This window comes from Dunckerocampus dactyliophorus, chromosome 7 (assembly GCF_027744805.1).
Source record: "Dunckerocampus dactyliophorus isolate RoL2022-P2 chromosome 7, RoL_Ddac_1.1, whole genome shotgun sequence".
Taxonomy (NCBI): domain Eukaryota; kingdom Metazoa; phylum Chordata; class Actinopteri; order Syngnathiformes; family Syngnathidae; genus Dunckerocampus; species Dunckerocampus dactyliophorus.
Window position 1 is genome coordinate 23,658,182 of NC_072825.1, and position 18,996 is coordinate 23,677,177.

An 18,996-nucleotide genomic window follows, 5' to 3' on the forward strand; every position below is an offset into this window, starting at 1 on the left:
TATAGACAAACAACCATTCACACTCACATTCATACCTATGGAACATACAAACTCCACACAGAAATGTCCAACTGAGATTTGAACCCAGCTCTTCCACATCTCCTGACTGTGTGGCCAACATGCTAATCATCACACAGAAGTGTTTCTAAATGTTTATTTTTACATTGAGCCCTTTTTGTTACCTGCACCAAGCACCAAAATGCAAAAACGAGAGTTAATACTTCCCACCGTGTTAGCTCTTAGTAGGATTACACACAAACTACATCACTCATTTCCATGAAACCTTGTACATAGTTTGTAAATACACATAGAACAGGAGTGGGCAAACTTTTTGACTCGCGTGCCGCATTGAGTTAACAAAATTGGCCCGGTGGCCAGGCTATGTATTTGATACAAGCACACTCGTTTAACTTTATAATTCTAACACGCAACCTGGAAATGTTTGTCTTATTTTATCTGTAAAAGTAGCATACAATCATCTGCTATATGTCCTTGTGTCCCTTTCTTCAGGAGCACTTTAAACATCAGACCACATCAAATAACAAAATTTAATTTTACAGACACCCGGAATGTATATGAATAAACCATGTGTGATATACAATACGAACTGTGAACAATAAAACATTGACTATTAAAGAGTAGGTGAACGTCCCTCCTTTTTTACTTCCCAGACAGTGCAGCGGGTAGGTTAAGTTGTGTGTCACATATTTGTGTTGTTTGCACTGTGGTTGGGGTAGTTGTCTGGATCCCTGCATGTGCAAAGCTATTTAAACCATCAAAAGGTTATCTCAGATTGACTGACTCTGTCTACTTGCACGTCATGTTGCCAGCTTGTATGTTAAAAGTTTCAATTCAATATTTTGGACGCAACTGGCGGGCCGGATTCAAATGCTTGGCGGGCCGGATGTGGCCCCCGGGCCGTAGTTTGCCCACCCCTGATATAGAAAGAACATATTTAATTTTGGTGCACGTCTGATTATAAATGTGGATAAAGGAATTTCATTTCTTTTGGTGTGATAGCGTTTCTTACAGAAACCTTCATGTCAGTCTGTGTTCATTTGCTGCGCTCTTCTGAGCACATGAGGTTATTATTTTTAATGAATATGCTCTTCACACATGTAACAATGTGGATACAATATTTGCGTGAAACTGTTTCCTGCTAGGGAATCCTGAATTGTGTTGCTATGCAGATATTGTTCCACCTTGACGGAGGTTTGTGCTCCATCACTAGTATCGCTTTGCATTAAAATGTGGAATAAAGACGATTAATCACACTTTCCTCGAACCAAAACCTGGCATGAAAATCAGAGAAACCCTTGAAAGGGGTTCTTTCCGAGCATAAAATAACAGCCAAATGTCTGTTGACGTAAAGCATACATTTTCTTCACTTCTTTAAAACAAATCTTGAGCGGACCACAAAGCGTTTTGCTTCCTTTCCTTGCCCTGTATGAGATTACAAAAATAAAAAATAAAGAGTTGTGGTGAGCCATGACCACTATGACCTCGACTTTCAACTTGTGTTCAGGGGAGAATATTAGCACAACCTCTACAAATTTGTAGTGGTGGCTTTGATGTACACATACAGTACATCTAGTATCATGGAAAATCGAAAAAGCAAACATCTGGAGAGCTGTATGAACGCATTTGAAGAGGCACGGCATTACATTATCAGTGCTTGGCTTATCTTGGGATTGGTTTCTCAGTAATACTGTAACAATCAACACCATAAATATTGTCACTGTGAAGTCAGATTTGATTGACTACTTACATCCAGACTGATGCGTTTCTTCCCGGAAGCTTTGATTTCCCGCTCTCCATCCTCTGCATGAAGGTACTGCAGGTAGTTTTCACAGCCCTCAGCTTTCTCTGGAGGGAGAGCCACTGTCATAACATACAACAACATGCACATTTAGTCACAATTCAAGCATTGTGAAAGAAAATACAGCAATGTGTGGTAACCACATACGCCTTTTTTGTAAATGGTTGGTTAAATGTCCGTTTTGTGTTTTATATTTAATACAGAGTAGTGTTTTAATCGTATAAATAAGCAACGTAACTTCCTGTTCCTATATATTTACTGCTGTATCTGCTTGATAACTTTTAGACTATCAATATGTGGAGTAAACAACAGGAAGTTGCCCAGCATACCTTGTGGGTTACATATTAAATAATACTGTTTTACGTATATATTAATGGCTAAGTGTCTAGTGCGATACCCGCATCGTCTGTGTGGTGCAGTTCCACTGTGTGTTCCACATGTGTTACTTGTGCCCCGTGAGTGAGGTATGCATTTGGGTTGGTAAGCTCCTGTCATATGGATGTAAATATGAAGGTGATTCACTGCATTTAAAGACCACCCCCTCAAGTAAGTTGAAGCTACTTTCTGTGCAACTCAAGCTCTAGTGTTGTCGTTATGGAGACTGTAAGCACAAAAAAAAAAAAAAAAGTTTTGGAAAATCAGCCAATTTGCAGGGTTGTGCGAGTGCTGAATTGCGATAATGCGGCAATCCAATCTATTGGGACAAAGAAAAATGCTGAGTTTGTCATCTACCTTGAATTCATTCCTTTTATCGTTATCTAACAAGCCATTCTGTATTTATTTATTAACCATGCAATGCCATATTTGTCAATATTCATTCACTATATTTACTTGTTCCATTACTGAACAAGCTGCCTATTTATTATTATCCATCCATCCATCCGTTTTCTATGCTGCTTATCTTCATTACGGTCGCGGGGGTATGCTGGAGCTTATACCAGCTGACTTCGGGCGAGAGGCGGGGTACACCTTGGACTGGTCGCCAGCCAATTGCAGGGCACATATAGACAAACAACCATTCACACTCACATTCATACCTATGGACAATTTATAGTCACCAATAAACCTAACATTACATTATTACACATAACATTTATTATTACACATTTTTTATTCTGTTCCTTCCCTACTCCAAAATGGTAATATGTGAACATATTAAACATAGGAAGTGAATTGCTGTTACGGGATACGAATGAACAAGCTCTGCTTCTTCCTACTCCTTTCCGGACATGTTGTATAAACCATATGATGTTCCTCCGGGTGTCTTTGTTAAGCATGTTTGAAATAACTATCGGATTACCATAAGTCGGGAAGTTTTATCATCTAGTATGTTTATAATAAAATAAAATACGTACAGTGGAACCTTGGTTTGCGTCCATTTTGGGTTGTTGAGGTAAGAAACACTATAGAATTCAATAAATAACTCATGGCAAAACAGGAAGTTGGTGATGGTTGATCTCGCTGCCACATCGTGTCTTTGGTAACAGTCATGTCAAGAATCACTTCAATGAAGGTAAAAGTAACCTTGAATATTCATTTATCCCTTTCATTCATCATTTATATGCATTTATATGCATTTCAAATTGTTTTCTGTATGTAAAACTATAATTGTAAAAATTCAAAACATGTTTTGTGTTAAAATTTTTGGCTTTCTGGAACGGATTAATTGGATTTTCACTATTTCTTATGGGAAAAATTAATTAGCATCCGTTTCGGTTAGAGTCAGACCCTCTGGAATGAATTCACGACACTAACCAAGGTTCCACTGTGTACAACTGTGTTTTTTTTTAGTTAAGTTTTGCATTTAGTTTTTAGTCTTTATATTCTTTTATTTTAAGCAGCTCCAGAGTACTGGGCAAGAGAGAAACATTATCTTGATGCTTATGTATGTCTTGCATGTATGGAAAACCTGACAATAAATATATTGGAATCTTTGAATAACATTATTGTTGGAAGACAATTGAACAAGATAATTATAATATGAGAACAATGTCGTAATACGACAAGAATAAAGTCATATTTTTTCTCGAATCTTGATGAATTTCTGACAGGTCTTTAGAGAGCGCGACAGAAATGAATGGTCTCAAACTGTTTAGGTTTGCGTGGGAACGTCACGTCAGAATTACGACTTTCTTTTTAGCGATGGCCAAATACATCTTCATAATTAGTCTTTTTGTTTAAGGCAAGGGCCTCATAGTGTCGGCCCACGAGTCATTTGTGGCACGCCAAGACATATTTTGCAGCTCCCTTCTTGACTTCAAAGGTTCGTGTAAGTGCAGCCCGCAAAGCCTGAGCAAGTTCAGAAGCACTTACCGGGTCAAGCACAAGCAAACATGGAACTCACAGTGAGTCACGCAGTGAAATAAACACGGGGGTCACTTGACAGAACACTAATTACAGTTGCGGAGCCAACACAAAAATGACATCACAGCATGTACAAAACAAGTACAGCATAAAATGCTGGGAGCCGGCGTCACTCCCAACACTTGATGTCGCCCACTTTTTCAAACCTACTAAGCTAACTTTAGTTAAATTTAAAGGCATAATGAATTGATTGTTTTTGTTCCTTGCTGTACAGTGAGATAGTAAAAAAAAAAAGTCCAGGGTAAGCAGGGAAGGACCCAATTGTATTAAGTGCATTACCACTGTGCCACATTCTGAACTGCCCTGGTTTTTTCATACGTTGTTGTTAATCAGTGAGTAGTTTCCAACTTACCCTCTAGGGGGCAGTGTTGATCCGCACGCTGTCCCTCCTTGGACTGGACATTTGGAAAGTCCTAAGAGGAGGCAGAGAAGAGGGGGATCAAAGACGTAAGTGAATCTTTAGTTTAGAATTCAGACACAGAGAAAACAAACAGTTCCAGCGAAAGCATGAGAGAAAAAGAAGACCAAGACACTTTGAACATGTGCACCACGCTATAGTGTTTCACTGTCTGGCACACAAGCCAAACATTTGACATTCCTCCAAACCCTCGCATCCATCATAAAAAAACTGCAATTCATCTTGCGAGCTGTCTTGGAAGACGTTCGTTCTCACAGACCACACTGATGATTGAAGCCAAGCAGTTTCAAATTTGAAGATCCATTCATTTTGAACAAGGAATATTCATTAAAAAAGGTTGGACTGGTGATATTGTTGCGAACTGTTCAATTACAAGTGTCGCTCTTATATGTGAATGCTACATAAACACAACAACTCCACATGCTAATAATAATAACGCACTTAATGATGGGTTGTTCACAAACGAAGCCACCGTTTTTTCTCGTCTTTTTTCCTGTTGAAGCCACTTGTGATTAGTCAAAATGTGTGGTGCTGTATGTGTCGACACTAAGCAGAAATGGGAAGGAAGCCAGCTGGAAAGGTGAGGAAAATGAGCAGCAGGAAACAAAAGCTGAGGCACTTTGTGTTCCTGAATGCCAATCTTCGCTAAAAAGCAGAAAAAACAGGTCACCTGGATGCTGCTTTTCCTTTTAATTTTGCACATTTCTGTTTATATTTTGTTTTGTTGATGTTGGGTTGTTTCACTGTAGTTGGAAATGTACAAATAATACAACTTTTGGTCTAATTGAGATGGGTTTGTGTTGTTGTATTTTCTAATCAGTTTTTTGTAGCACCATGTTTAGCATGTAAATAAAGCCCAATTTGACATACAGTAATTATATTTTCACATTAGAAATTCATTTTTCTCAATATAGGCAACAAAAAAAAACCTGTGGAGGCATTTGGGAGCCAAAAAAGCCGTCTCTTTTCAGTGAACAGAGCCAAAAGAGTCGATTCTCTGCGCACAGGCACACACTCAAATTGCACCTTGGATTGTGGAAACAATGACAATTAAGTGCAGCACAAGGCCTAAGCTGCAAGAATTTCAACAACAAAATGATTCATCTTATTTACGTCATGTTCAGTCCTCATTTCTTTGAAATCAAATCTGGAGGCCCACTGCAAATAAAAAACAGACAGATGCTCGAAAAACAAAAGAACTGCATGTACCCTCGATGGAGCGAGGGTTTGAACATCTGCATGCGTTTAGGTGCAGGAGCCCCCCCCCGCCTTCTTCTCCACACTTTAACCTCCCCTTCCTCTACTTCTAATGACAACAGCAGGGCCTGTGGTTCTATTTAACATTCTCACAGCCCCGTGATTATTCCTCACTTCACAGGACGAGTCCTCCAGCCTCTAATCTAGCCCTGACCTTGCAGCCAATGGGGGGGTGAGTCTCAGGGTCAAGGTTTCAATGCCCACTGCAAATTGGCCACCTGAGACTTTTTGGAGAGAAAACAGCCAAAGATTGGGAGCTGAGCCTTTGGGAGGGTGGGGGGAGGGGGAGAGGCAGGAAGTTAGGAATAAGGGGAGTGAGGGCACAAGGGAGGAAAGGAGGGAAGGGATGATAAGGGGAACAAAGATGGGAGAGGAACAGATAGCACAAGAGGATGTGGTTTGCCTAAGAGGAGAGAGATAGCGCCTATCTATTGCTTACTGTGAGAACTGGAGGAGGGTTTCTTACAGATCCTTTTGGTTGAGATGACTGGTACCACTCAAGTCCTTAATCATCACACACGATACAGTACACACACTTAAACTCAAAGGGCAGCCATGCACGCACAAAAAAAGAGTTTCTATCTTTTGCGGGAACGCGGCTCTCCTGTATTTAAGTCTCAGCATGTGGACGTTAAGGAGACACATTTTATCCAAGAGGAGACTGCGGCCAGCTGCAGCAAAGTGGAGACTGTGGCGTCTACTACAGTGGAGCCCGTTTATGTAGACGGCCCTCGGAATGACTGACTGACTGACTGACATCGACACGAGCAGTTCTCGACATAGGCAAAATAGAAACCGGAACCAGCCATTGCTTGCACATTGACTTGTGACTTTGGCCAAAGAGTTTTGAAAAATGGACGATAGTAAATAATGGACGTCCATAAATAAATGGACGATGCTTCTTAACAACAAGAGGAGCACAGTGGACCAGCCAGAGCAAAGGCACAGCAACAAGCTATGTTAGCATATGTGTTTATTTTTGTGCATGAATGTTTAATCTGCCCGATCAATTAGTGACCTGCATTATGTCATCATATCGTATTGGGTCGGCCCCTAGGAACCTCAGCTGACTGGTAGTGCCAATGGAAATATTTTGTCCCGAGAGTGTTTTGATGAGCAACAAGCATGACAAGAAGCTATGCTTGTTTAACGTACGTTAGTAAACTTCACTCGCTGAACCTTAAGAGCCATGCTGGACGTCGAGTCGACAGTCCGGGCTTTTAGCTCGAAGCCCAGCACTCTCAAGTCTCATTCTAAAGGATTCGGCGACCCACGGCGGGTGCACGGAACTTGGTGAACCTGGGGGGTTACATTGGTGCCATGACCCGGATGAGAGTGAGGTTTTGGGGGCGTAACGGATGCCAGTGCCTGTGCTCCTAGCAGGGCTAAAAGCACTTTTAAACTGCCTAAATTCCAGCATCAAGGCTAGATGTTGGGCAATACACTATTGTGGGACTTCTGGGACCTATTTAAAATTGTTGAAAAATACTATAATACAGGACCTTTCAATAAAATCTGTGAAAATGCAAGACGTGTGTGTTTATTGTCTGCATTCTCAAATGCGTCACAACTCAAACTATGGTAGACCAAGAGCTGCTGTAACATAGTATGAACTTATAATAGGGATGCTCTGATCAGGGTTTTATGCTGCCAATTCCGCTACCGATCATGCATGAGTGAGATCGGCCAATACCAATACCAGTAACATAGATTAACTGTACATTTTTTCAGTTGATTTATGATGAGTGGTATTGGCCAGGGGCAGCGTGAGACAATTCCAAGGGCCCATGGCAAATAGGTAATTATTTAAAAAATAAACGTTTGGGCGGATTGTCAATTGTTGTACTATTTGACACAAACCTGAATTTAATGCATGCATGTTTTGGAGTAATACGAATACATGCGTGTGGCCATCGTCTTTATGCTATTTTGCGCTCATTTGTCATTATATAAAGGCATAACATCTGAATTGAACAGTTAGAATAAAAAAACTATACTAAAGAGCTGCAACAAATATTCTTTGACCCTTTGGTGAGCTACTCAAAATCATCTGGTGAGATACAGACCCCTGTCATAGTACCACCATCATAAGGCTGGCCGCACTGTGTGTTTATGTTCATTAAACAACCACACACAAATTGTGTTTTGAGGATAAGACATAATTATTATAATGACAACAAGATAGTACAGTTGTTCAGTGACACTTGAAAAAGTTAGTACGCACTCCACGAACGTGATATCCGCTTTGCCGTGGGACAAACATGAGCTCCAAACTAACCGTGTTGCTCGTTTGTTTTAAAAACAAGATGTCACTGTGTTAAAAACACGCACTTGGAGTCTGAAGACCAGAAGCTGGGTGGATAACTCTCGCTAGCTAGCTGCCGCCAATGTAAAGTACAGCCAGTGACAGACAGACAAAGCATGTAAACAAAGATGCAAAACAGTCGAACGGCAATAGGTTTAGTAAGGGAGTGATCAAACAGGCTGGCGGCGATCGACGCAGCCTGTGTCAAGCTGTCAAACTGAAGCCATTCAGATTTGACAAAGTAGTTTGTTTTCTCGCGGCAGTACGGGACAAAGTGCGTCCCTTGTCGGCTCGGTACGAGACGCATCATTCTGTTGGCAACCCTACTTGACACAGCAGACGTAGGATTTGCACTCGCACGCCGATCGGTTTATGTGATCGGTATTGAAAGGTGATTATTGGCATACACCGATCACGTGTTTTTTTACAGCCGATATTGATCGGTGACCAATGAAGCGGGGCATCCCTAGCTTATAACGCTTCTCCAGCAAAGTGTACTTTTACTGTACAACTTCTGTGTGCAGGAGAGACATTTAACTTACAAATTGTCGAATTCTAAACCCACACATACACCGATAAAGATGATTTAAAAAGGTGATTTTGGATACCCAGTAAGGACAAGCAGTTGCCTACTACTGGCCCGGCATGCACATCACAGCAAGGGATTGTTTTGACAATGTCTGTACGTGAAACCTTTCAACAGAGTAACCATTTTTACAAGCCTGTTGTATGAATCCGCCCTATATGAAGGGCAGTGTGGAGACGAATCCCTTGAGTATACATGCATCGTTTTAAGCTCCTCTTTGTGTGAGACAGGATTGTCATGAAAGCAAACAATAAATCCAAGTTCCACCAATTGTAATTCAGGTATGAGGAGATTTTGCTGATTGAGACAGAACACATGGCTTCAAACTAGCAAACTGCACCCACCCCATCACCTCCTCATTACATCCGCCCAAGGAGCTAATGAGAGAGCAGACGAGTGTCTGACCGCAGTCTGCAGTTTAACATCTAAACACATGGCATCTCCATCTACATCGCCCACGGTGTCGGGCTCAAAAATCTGCCCGCCACATGTGTAATTAGCCGCCTTCTGGCATCTCGCCGTTTCCATTCTTTCGGTATCAGATCACAAGCGGTTCTGCGGGGCTATGCAAACCATCTTGGAGCTTTCTTGGTGAAAGCTGTGATGCACACATCTTTGGAAGACATAATAACAACATGCAGCATGTGCAGGAATGACAAGGAAGTGGTACTGCTGTCAAAACAGTCAACATGTAAACATGGTAGTCTTCCAGGCTCTGTGATGGAAAGTAGCTTTAGCTCACTGGCAGACTTTAATGTGGGTGAAGGTAACCAGGGGAAGCTTTCATAGCTCCCAACCAGGTGACATCAGACAGCCCCCCCTCTGCCTGGGTCCCACCCATCCATCCTCCCGCTGGAAAACAGTGCTCATCTTTGTTCTTGCATCACCCCCATCTACCGCACACATTCCCCGTCTTCAAACCGTATGGTGCACACAACAATTTTTTAAATCTTAAAAAAAAAAAAAAAAAAAAAAAAAAAGCTGGGCTGGCACAAAAAAAATGCCTAAACAGTTCCTGTGGCTTCAGGGTATGAAATACAGAGTATGTGCATCCAAGTTGAAACATATGCTGCTGGAGAAAATACAAAACATGATATCATCAAGATATGCAGTACGTATATTCACAATATTTTCCCAGGGCATGTGGCTTTCTGAAATTGTGCAATTAGTGTCCACACAACGCATACAAGAGAGAGTACAAGAGTGCAGTACTTCTTCCATTTCCTCCCAAGTGTCTAAGGGGACACATACAAAAGTTACCCAACATCTTCAGGATGGCGCCAAGGGAAATCCTTGAAGCCCTCCATGTGACTTATTAATTGTGCATGATTGTGGGAGGCTAATTGCTCACGGAAACACGGCTTGGGTAGTGTCAATGTGTAAAGAAAGGAACACCGCTTGCGAAACATACGGCGTAGTCGCCACCGCAGAAAGAAACCGGAGAGTGAGGGAATAAAAGACCTCCATTGCAGGAGAAACCAACCTGGCCTTGACTCAAAACCAGCTGTAAGTGGTTAAGCTGTGGAGAGGCAGTGAAAAGGATGATGTTTTAGGGGGGAGGGTTGCAGAACTTGGGTCTCCTCTCTTACAAGACGGGAAAAGAACAATGAATGGATGGCAGACATGTAAGCCGTCTTTCCTGGTGGTTTACCAAGGCCTTGGCTGTCAGCCCAAGCCTGGGTAATTTTGTGGAAAGTCAACACAGTCGACCGGCCTCAGCTAGCATTGAGTAGCTGTACAGTGGTGGCTCCGACATCGAACACAAGCCACTCTGGGAGGCTTGTTCAGATTTAGAAGAGATTTGTCCTGTAGGAACTGAAATCATCTTTCCAGGGTCAAACTGTTGACAACAATAAAAAGGCACATTTTTAGGCAACATATAGACATTGTGAACTGTCTTAAAAGTTTGAAACACTTTGAGAAAAAGATGTCAACTCTAAAATGTACAAAAACTTGCCACTTTGATTGAGACTCCGCTTATTTCTCATTAATTTGCGAGTAATCTTCTCTTTCAGCCACTGTTCCACAAAAAACAACAACAAAAAATCCCCATGGTAATTCTTTGACGCTAGCTACGCTGAGGTCTCACATGTCATTATGGACATCGGCAGTCCGTTGTTTACAATAAATGTCGCCAAAAAAATGCTGTAAAATGTTCAACAATAAGCAAAACCCATGGCGGTCCTTTGACGCTCCCTATGCTAAGGTCTTGCATGACATGATCTGCAAAGGCAGTCACAAACAAAAATGCCATAAAAAGCCAAAGATAAAGCAAAACACATGCCAGTCGCTTGATGCCCGCTTTATGGAGGTCTCACGCGACATTATGTGCCACGGCAGTCCATCTTCTGAAATAAGAATGGCAAAAATGTCATAAAAAGCCAAAGAAAAGGCAAAACACAGCAATGCTTTCATTCTCTCAACTGAGGTCTCACATAACATCATCCACAATGAAAGTCAATCTTTTACAATACAGCTAAATCCACACAAATGATTAAGATATAAAAAAGATGTGGATTTCAACTCCAAAAAATCTCCACCCACACTAGTGTAGTTAAAAAAAAACAGTTAGTCAACATCTTAAAGTCGCAAAAAAAGCCACAAACAGGAAAAATACAGTACATGCCAGTCCTTTGATTCTTGCATCAAATTATAAGCAAAGCCAGTCCATTTTTTGGAATAAGAGTTGCAAAAAAAAAAAGGCACAAAAAGCAAAATGCGAAGAGAGTATCCTTTAAAAGTCATATATGAGGCCCATTTTTTTCATCAAATATTTGGCATTTGTTGAGGAATTTTATCAATGCATCAGTTTGCCGTGACATGTCTTTCCCTGAATGGCACTGAGATGACACAATACCACACTGTCATCTGGACAGGCCCCGTGTGGCCAAGGTGGCCCAGATATGACTCCCACAGGCCAGCGAGACTCTGTTTGAGGTCAAACAGGAGGCAGAACCTCTCTCTTGGCAGGACATGAATCACAGGGGGTGAAGCCTCTTCCTAGTCCCATAGCAACAGCTGTTGGTTAGGGGAGGAGGGGGTTTGATGAGAATGCTTGCCCAGTGACATAACAGCAGCACCTAAACCACAAAAAGGCACCTGTTCCTTGCACAATTGAAGAGATCTTCAAATACCAACGCCCATCCCCTTCCCAAAACTGATTATCCCCTCACTTTGATTTGACCTGCTGGATGGTATAAACAAAGATTAGCACCGCTAGCTGACCACCCTGCATCTGTCAGCTATGCTGTAATCAGCTCCACTTCATTAAAGCCAGCGTTGATAGCAGCGTGATGTAACGGAGGGGCCTTCTCTCAGCTGTCACACTGCTGCTACTCGGAAACCACGCGTCTCATTCCAGTCGTGAGTCGTGAATCTGGGTGTTAAATACTGTAGCAGTTCGACACACAATGTATTTGAGCAATAAGAAGAAAATAGTGGCAGACGTACATAGTCAAGTTTTTCCCAATAGTACATAATGGAAATTTGTCCCCTTGTCAAGCTGTCACCACTAAAAAAAAACATATAGGCAAAAATACTCCTAACCATCACACAAGTGGAAGAATACGAGGTGTGTCAGAAAAGGTCCGGGACTGTTGAGGTTGATCGCATTCTTTGATGTGAGGGGCATCGAGGTGCTGCGCTGTTTGCTTCGCTCAGTTTGTGAGGAGAGGCGATAGTTGTGGCAGGACAAATTGTGGCTGCACACAACATCTGACAGTTCCTGACGGAGAAGAACATCAGTGTGCTGCAGCAACCAGTGTGATTTTTTTCCCCTCTTTCCCAAGCTCAAGGGGGCCACCAAAGGGACCCCCATTTTAAAGATGTGGATGACATCAAAACAGGCATGACGACGGCGCTGCCGTGGGTGATTCCTTCCAGGGGTGCATGAAGATGTGGCAGAGAAGGCTGGGTAAGTGCGGTAGACCCCAGGGGGATTACTTCAAAAGGGAAAACTTGTCACTTGTAGTTTGAATTTGGAGTGTAACTTTTTTGACACACTTCGTAAATTCCCGCTGTCCAGTAAATATCAAAACATAACTACAGTAATCCCTTGCCGCTTCGCAGTTCAAATTTAGCGTCTTCACTCTATCACGGTTTTTCAAAATGAATTAATAAACTATCGTTGCTTCATAGTGGCCAATTTTACGTATTCTTGGCCTAAATTAAGCATTTTCAATCATAAAAAAGTCTCAATTAATGAAATTGGTCAAAACGGCAAAGTATTTTAGACAAGCAAAACTGAAAATGATGATGTCATCGTCCCATCGCCCTCCATGTGACCAGAGGGACAAGCTGACAAAATATCTGAATACTTCGACCGGCATGAGTCACCCCAGTCCACATTGACCTGATATATTTTGTCTTATACTCCAAAATGACTCGCAGAAGTAATTCCACTTTGTCATCAATCTAGGCAAGCCTTGGAAAGCGGAAGACGACAGACTTTAAGTGCATGCGTTCTTTCTTCTTCTATACTTTTGGTGTCATGTGGTTCTGTCTGCGCGTCTGTTCACAGCGCCACAGGTACGCGTACCTGATGTATAACATTGTTTTCACCCAGTGATACGTTCCCGTCTGGATGCAACTATTTATTAATCCGACACAGTGTGGATGCAAATTTTTTTCAACCCGCCAAAATAAAAAATACAAAAATGACTGGAGGTGATATGTAGTGTAATATCTGTGACTTGACCAATGTACCAAGGTGCTGAAACCAATGCATAGAGTGAACCCTCTTCCTGCCTGTTTGGAGGCGAGAGATGGGGAAAACAGACATGCATGTATGTGGCAATATATTGAGGCTGGCAAAATTATTGAGTTCATTTTCATTTAATGGGTGATTAATTTATTTATTATCGGCCCGGGTCTTTTTTCTGAACGAGAAATCTTTTCACATTTTAATCTCGCAAGATCTTGTGCCACCCCTAGTAGTTGGGGGTGTTATTTCATGTCTAGGGGGCTCTTATAAACCTAAAAACGATATTTAGGAGGTCGTAGGCAGGGTTTCTATGCTGTAATTAAGAGAATATTCCATTTATGAAGAAGGAATCCTACTTTACGGTCGGGTATGGAAGCAATTAACGCAGATAAAATAGGGATTACTCTACTAGCTCTTAAGTAAAAAATAAGTTAAAGTTCCCCTATTATCAAGAAAAGACTTTTAAATGATGCGTAACAGTAATGTGTGTCCCTAGAGCCTGTTTATGAGAACATGGGAAAAATCTATCATCTCCCTGACATGTTTGTTTCACTTTTGAAAGAAGAGGCGCTCAAACTCTCGCTTTTGAAGTTCTTCTTTTCATGACATCATGAAGGAAAAAAACTCCTTCAATTCAACCAATTCACGGAGGTCAGCTCAAAAAAAAAAAAAAAAAAAAAAAAAAACAGGCCTCGCTACACACCTTAAAAGAAAGCCTGGAGCTAACTATCCGTCAGTCAGCGACAGATGGGGGAGCTTGATCATTTTGTTTTTGAAGCTAAGTTTTACAGCTAAGACACATAAAACGGCATGTTCCCTGTAAGGCTTACTAAAAGCAAACTCCAGCAACACATTTCCAATACACTATTGTGGCACAGCCGAGAATGATTTAAAATTGTTGAAAAATACTACAGTATGACATGGGGCCAGAAAAATACAACAAAAAACATAGAAGCAGAGTTAATCTTTCGATGCAAGTGTTTACTCATGTAGGTGGTGCTTTCCGTGACACTCGGCAAACAATCCTTAAGAACAAACCCCAAAGATATTTCGACTGAATAAACATAAAAACAGACAACTAATCAAACAATAGGTTCAAAATGCATCCAGAAGAATGCACATAGAAACCACAGGGAATACACACATAACATGAGCACACACACACACACACACACACACACACACACACACACACACTGTCAAACAAGAAAGTCAGCCAGGCGACGGGACAGATTCAAACAGGATGTGCCTCTGTTTGTGGTCTGCATGTGAAATTCTGTACACTCCCGCGCAAGCCCCTGGCTCTTAAGCCCAGCCAATGGGGAGCGCGTCCAGGCCGATAAAGCTGAATGGATTTGTTCCACATTCCACAAGTCCTTTAAACAACACAGAAGACCTCAGACTGCCAGGTTGTGGGTGAGTCGGTTTTAGACACCAATCCCATGAGGGCCAGAAGTGACTCCACCGCTTTCTGAAAGTTATGTAGAGACTCTTGTCTCAGTCTGTCCTGGGTTTTTATTTGAAACTGTGACAGTAAAGAAACATTTGATGCACATACCACAGCCCTGAGCATGGCGCATTTTGGAAAACAATCTCAAAATGGACATACTGTATAAGGCAGATTAAGTACGACAGTTCAATTAAGTACACTGTACCACTGTTTGGAGCTGTACGACCTGATCAGCCAAATAGCACAGCGACAAAGTTAATGAGTCAGTCAGCAAAGAAGAGAAAAGTAACAAATTAAACAAAGGACAATGGAGACGACGAGTTCTACCAGAAAAAGGCACATTATGCACTCTTCCAATTCCATTCCCATTGTTTGCCCACATGAAAGTTACAATCCCCTCCACTGCACTCTCTCCAGCTCAGCCTATAACACATTGCCCAACATATGAATACCAAAAAGGGCTAACAGTGGTAAGGCAAATCAATTTGGTACCCTTTACAACTATAGACAATGGAAATGCATAAATGTGTACCAGACGAACTGTACTGCTTGGTGGCTAACAGTTTCTCAACTAAGCAGCATCTCCTTTAAGGGGCAGAGGGAGCAGTGTCCAAATGGAATAGTAGTCTGCGCTTTCTCTTTACATTTTACATTTAATACAGAGTAATGGTGCAGTTGATGTGATTTACGTTGTTGTCCAAATAAAATATGTACAATAAAATTTTGCGTCTTTGCTCTCATGGTTTTAAAAAATATATTAATTAATAAATCATGCGGGGTTTTTTTGCCTAAATTAAGCATTTTCAAGCATTAAAATGGCTAAAGGTACTGAAATACAAATATAAGGCATTGAAAGGAAACATTCAAAAACACTTACATAGTACCCAACAATAGCCACTAGGTGTGAGTAATGTTCTGTAATGTTTGGTGAGACACATAATCACCACTTGATGGCTGGAACAACAGGCTTTTATTGCAGGTTTGAATGATCTCACCGGCACAGTACTCTCGACTAATAAAAACACAAGCTACTGTTGCAGCTGTAATTCACAGCAAGCTGAAACTCAACTCTGAACCCCAATGTCACTTCCTGTCTGCCACTCACTCTTCTCCCCTAGGGAACATTTATAGCAACACACACTAAGCATGAGTGTGACTATAGGAGTGTTTCCTCATGTCTACAAGGCTCTAAAAAGCATATTTAGAAGGTCGTAAACAGGTTTTCTATATGCTAACTATGATAATATTTGATTCATAAATAAGGAATCCTACTTAGCAGAAACTGACTAATCATGGTTGGGTCTGGAACCAGTTAACCACAATAAATGAGAAATTACTGTATCTGCAATTTTTAGTGTTTTTAAAAAGAATTTATTTTCAAACGTCTATCAAATTATCACAAAACAACGAAAATGTTTGGAAAATGCATGTAAAAAATGCATTAATAAAATCTTGTGTTTTGATTAATGATATGTTTTCTTACGATGCTAAATAAATAAGTTAATTCATATACAGTGGATCCCCGCATATTCACGATTCAGGATTGGCGAGATTCATAACACTGCCGTCGAATTGGGGAATTTGGGGGTAAAAACATAAGACAGAAAGAGAGTTGTTGTTATATGTTTCCATATCAACATCCAAGTGTATCCAAGGGATCCTCAGTCAGTTGGAATAAACAAGGATTTATAAGCACCCTCATCCATCTCTGCTGCGTTTCAACATGATCACTCTCACCCAGAAGGACACTGTGAAGTGGTGATTGTACGTGTCAGGTTCCCAGCTGTCTGTCTAGCACGGCGATGTCAGTTGTAATTGCTCTCACCTGCGAGATAAACGCCGACACCACTGTTTTCCCCGTTTGTTTTGTTAAGCTGCATGGAATTCCAGTCTCGGCTTTGAAAACCAGGCCTGGAACTTCATAGGGGTGAGGCTCTGTGGTTTTTCGCGGCTGCTGGGACTACAGGCGTTACAGTGCTCCTGTGGATGACTGAGAAATGTAAACAAACAAGGACAGCTGCATGCGGATAGCAGCTACACTGTACATGTAGCGCACACACACTGGAGAGATGCTTGTCCATCTAATCCACAATGACTTATTTTGGTTGCGGCACTCCCGCTGTTAACGGCTTGCGGACTTTGTGGATAAGCTTCCCGCTGGCTTTCCGGTACACGTTTTCCAAGCGGGATAAGAGCGGCTTCACGGTCAGAACCACAGCTCTACAGTCCACTAGTCACTGCTCCCAACGGGTAGCTAACAAAGAGAAGGGCAGATCCAAATGACTGCCAATGATGAGAGGAGCTTATGCAGCCGTGACCAATCAGCGAGTAATGTAGCATGAACCCCCCCCCACACGTCCATCAGGGAGGTACACTGGGCAATGGATGTAGCGTGGTGCTATTATGGCATTCAGCCGTTACAGACAGGATGCAAAAAATAGCCAAAATAGACAAGGAAAGTGTCTAATAACTGAATTGCCAACATGTTTTGGGCAAAAAAACTCATTGCTTAAACAGGAAAAGTTCCAGCACCTGTTTTGTCTCTTGTCTCACTTAGACTTGCGGTGTAACTCCCTGAATGTCTGCTACTACTGCCAGTGTAGGGAAGACCACAGGAATTCTTGACACTACAAGAACAGGCTTAAGTCCAGGCTGCGAAGTTCCTCACAAGCCTGGAAGTGGACAGGAAAGGGGGTCGCCCAAGGGTCAACGCCAAGTCTATTCCCCATGATTCTTGGGCATAAGAAGCAGAGCGGCGTGTAATGATGTGAAGAAAGCCTCAATTTGTTGCATGGAAGTACTCCAAATATCTGCAGAGCTCAATATAGATAAACAGCTAAGTGTGAGTCATTTACTGATACAACAAAGTCATGTAGCTCATCCATATTTCGTTTGAATTATTCTCAAAGGAAATTACTGGTGGGGCGGAAGAGAGCATATGAAGATAAATGTCTTTGAACTGGCATGCCCCATGTACAAACCGTGAATCCAAATTTTAAACACGACACTTCACTGATTTTTCTGTGCTTCTTTTGGCTGTGCGCGCACTTTCCTGACCTGACAGGCAAGCTGTGTGCGCACCAAACACGCTCCCCCCACTGTGAAATTCAGGAACGTAATTCATCCACTGCACAAACGGAGATGAAAAGGCAATGGTGCAGAGGGCAGTTCAGCGCGGCTCCGCCTCCTTCTCAGTTTTTGCAGCAGAGTGCACTGCTGCTGCTTTCAAAGCCTATTGACTATTGCAAACCAAGTCTGAACATTGGCTAGTCAGAGCTCTCCCTGGCGTATTCTTATCTTATCTCAGGTGTTAAAAACTACAAGAGCGACAGAGTCCGCCCTGTGCAGAAAGTCTGGAGGGAGTCCACTTGAAAGCACGAAGTGAGACACTCGCCAAGCATTGATAAAAGCTCTTGAAGGCGTATTTGTGCTTCAAAAAGGTAAAAGGTGCTGATGTGAGAGAGGAGCTTAGAACGTAGTGAGATAATCAGGTAGTACCAGGATGGAGTCGTCAAAGCCAAGCATATGACACAGGGGGGAAAAGTTCAGATATTCTGATACACTGACATTCTTGAAAATGATAGGATCAGTTGGGCCCCCATCAACACAGAGACGTAGGTACAGGATATACACACAGACCTTACTGAGACTACATTCACAGGTAGTTATGCCTCTAGTTAAACTTTCACTACACATTGCTTTGTTGGGAAAGTTTCCTCCAAAATGTAATGCATTATATAGTACCAGTGAGTGCCATTTAAAAATAATTATAATAATTATAATATTACTATCTTGAATAGATGAAAAAAATGTCATGTAGACTACCCAATGATTGAAAGAACAGTGACTGAAAATCCTGCCAATGACTCCAAAAAATTAAAACTATGACTAACTATTAATTCCATCCATCCATACATCTTCTTCTGCTTATCCAGGTCTGGGTCGCGGGGGCAGCAGTCTCAATGTGAAAGTCCAGACTTCCTGGTCTCCAGCCAGTTCCACCAGGCGGACACCAAAGCGTTGTCAGGCCAACTGTGAGACATGAGCGTGTCCCAAACAATGTCGTAGGTCTGACCCGGGGCCTCCTGCTGGCTG

General features: G+C 41.9%; 1 protein-coding gene across 3 annotated transcripts in view; it reads right to left on the minus strand.

The window, feature by feature from the left end:
* nkd2b (NKD inhibitor of WNT signaling pathway 2b) overlaps nucleotides 1-18,996 on the minus strand; it is a 48,125-nt gene that overhangs the window by 7,326 nt on the left and 21,803 nt on the right. For 2 of the 3 annotated variants that reach the window (XM_054782372.1, XM_054782370.1), the window contains exons 4-5: nucleotides 4,536-4,596; nucleotides 1,769-1,881 (exon numbers count right to left, since the gene is read on the minus strand). In XM_054782372.1, coding sequence (XP_054638347.1) covers nucleotides 1,769-1,881; nucleotides 4,536-4,596 — 174 coding nt within the window. The remainder of the gene's footprint in view (nucleotides 1-1,768; nucleotides 1,882-4,535; nucleotides 4,597-18,996) is intronic. The other variant, XM_054782371.1, reaches the window with a different exon arrangement.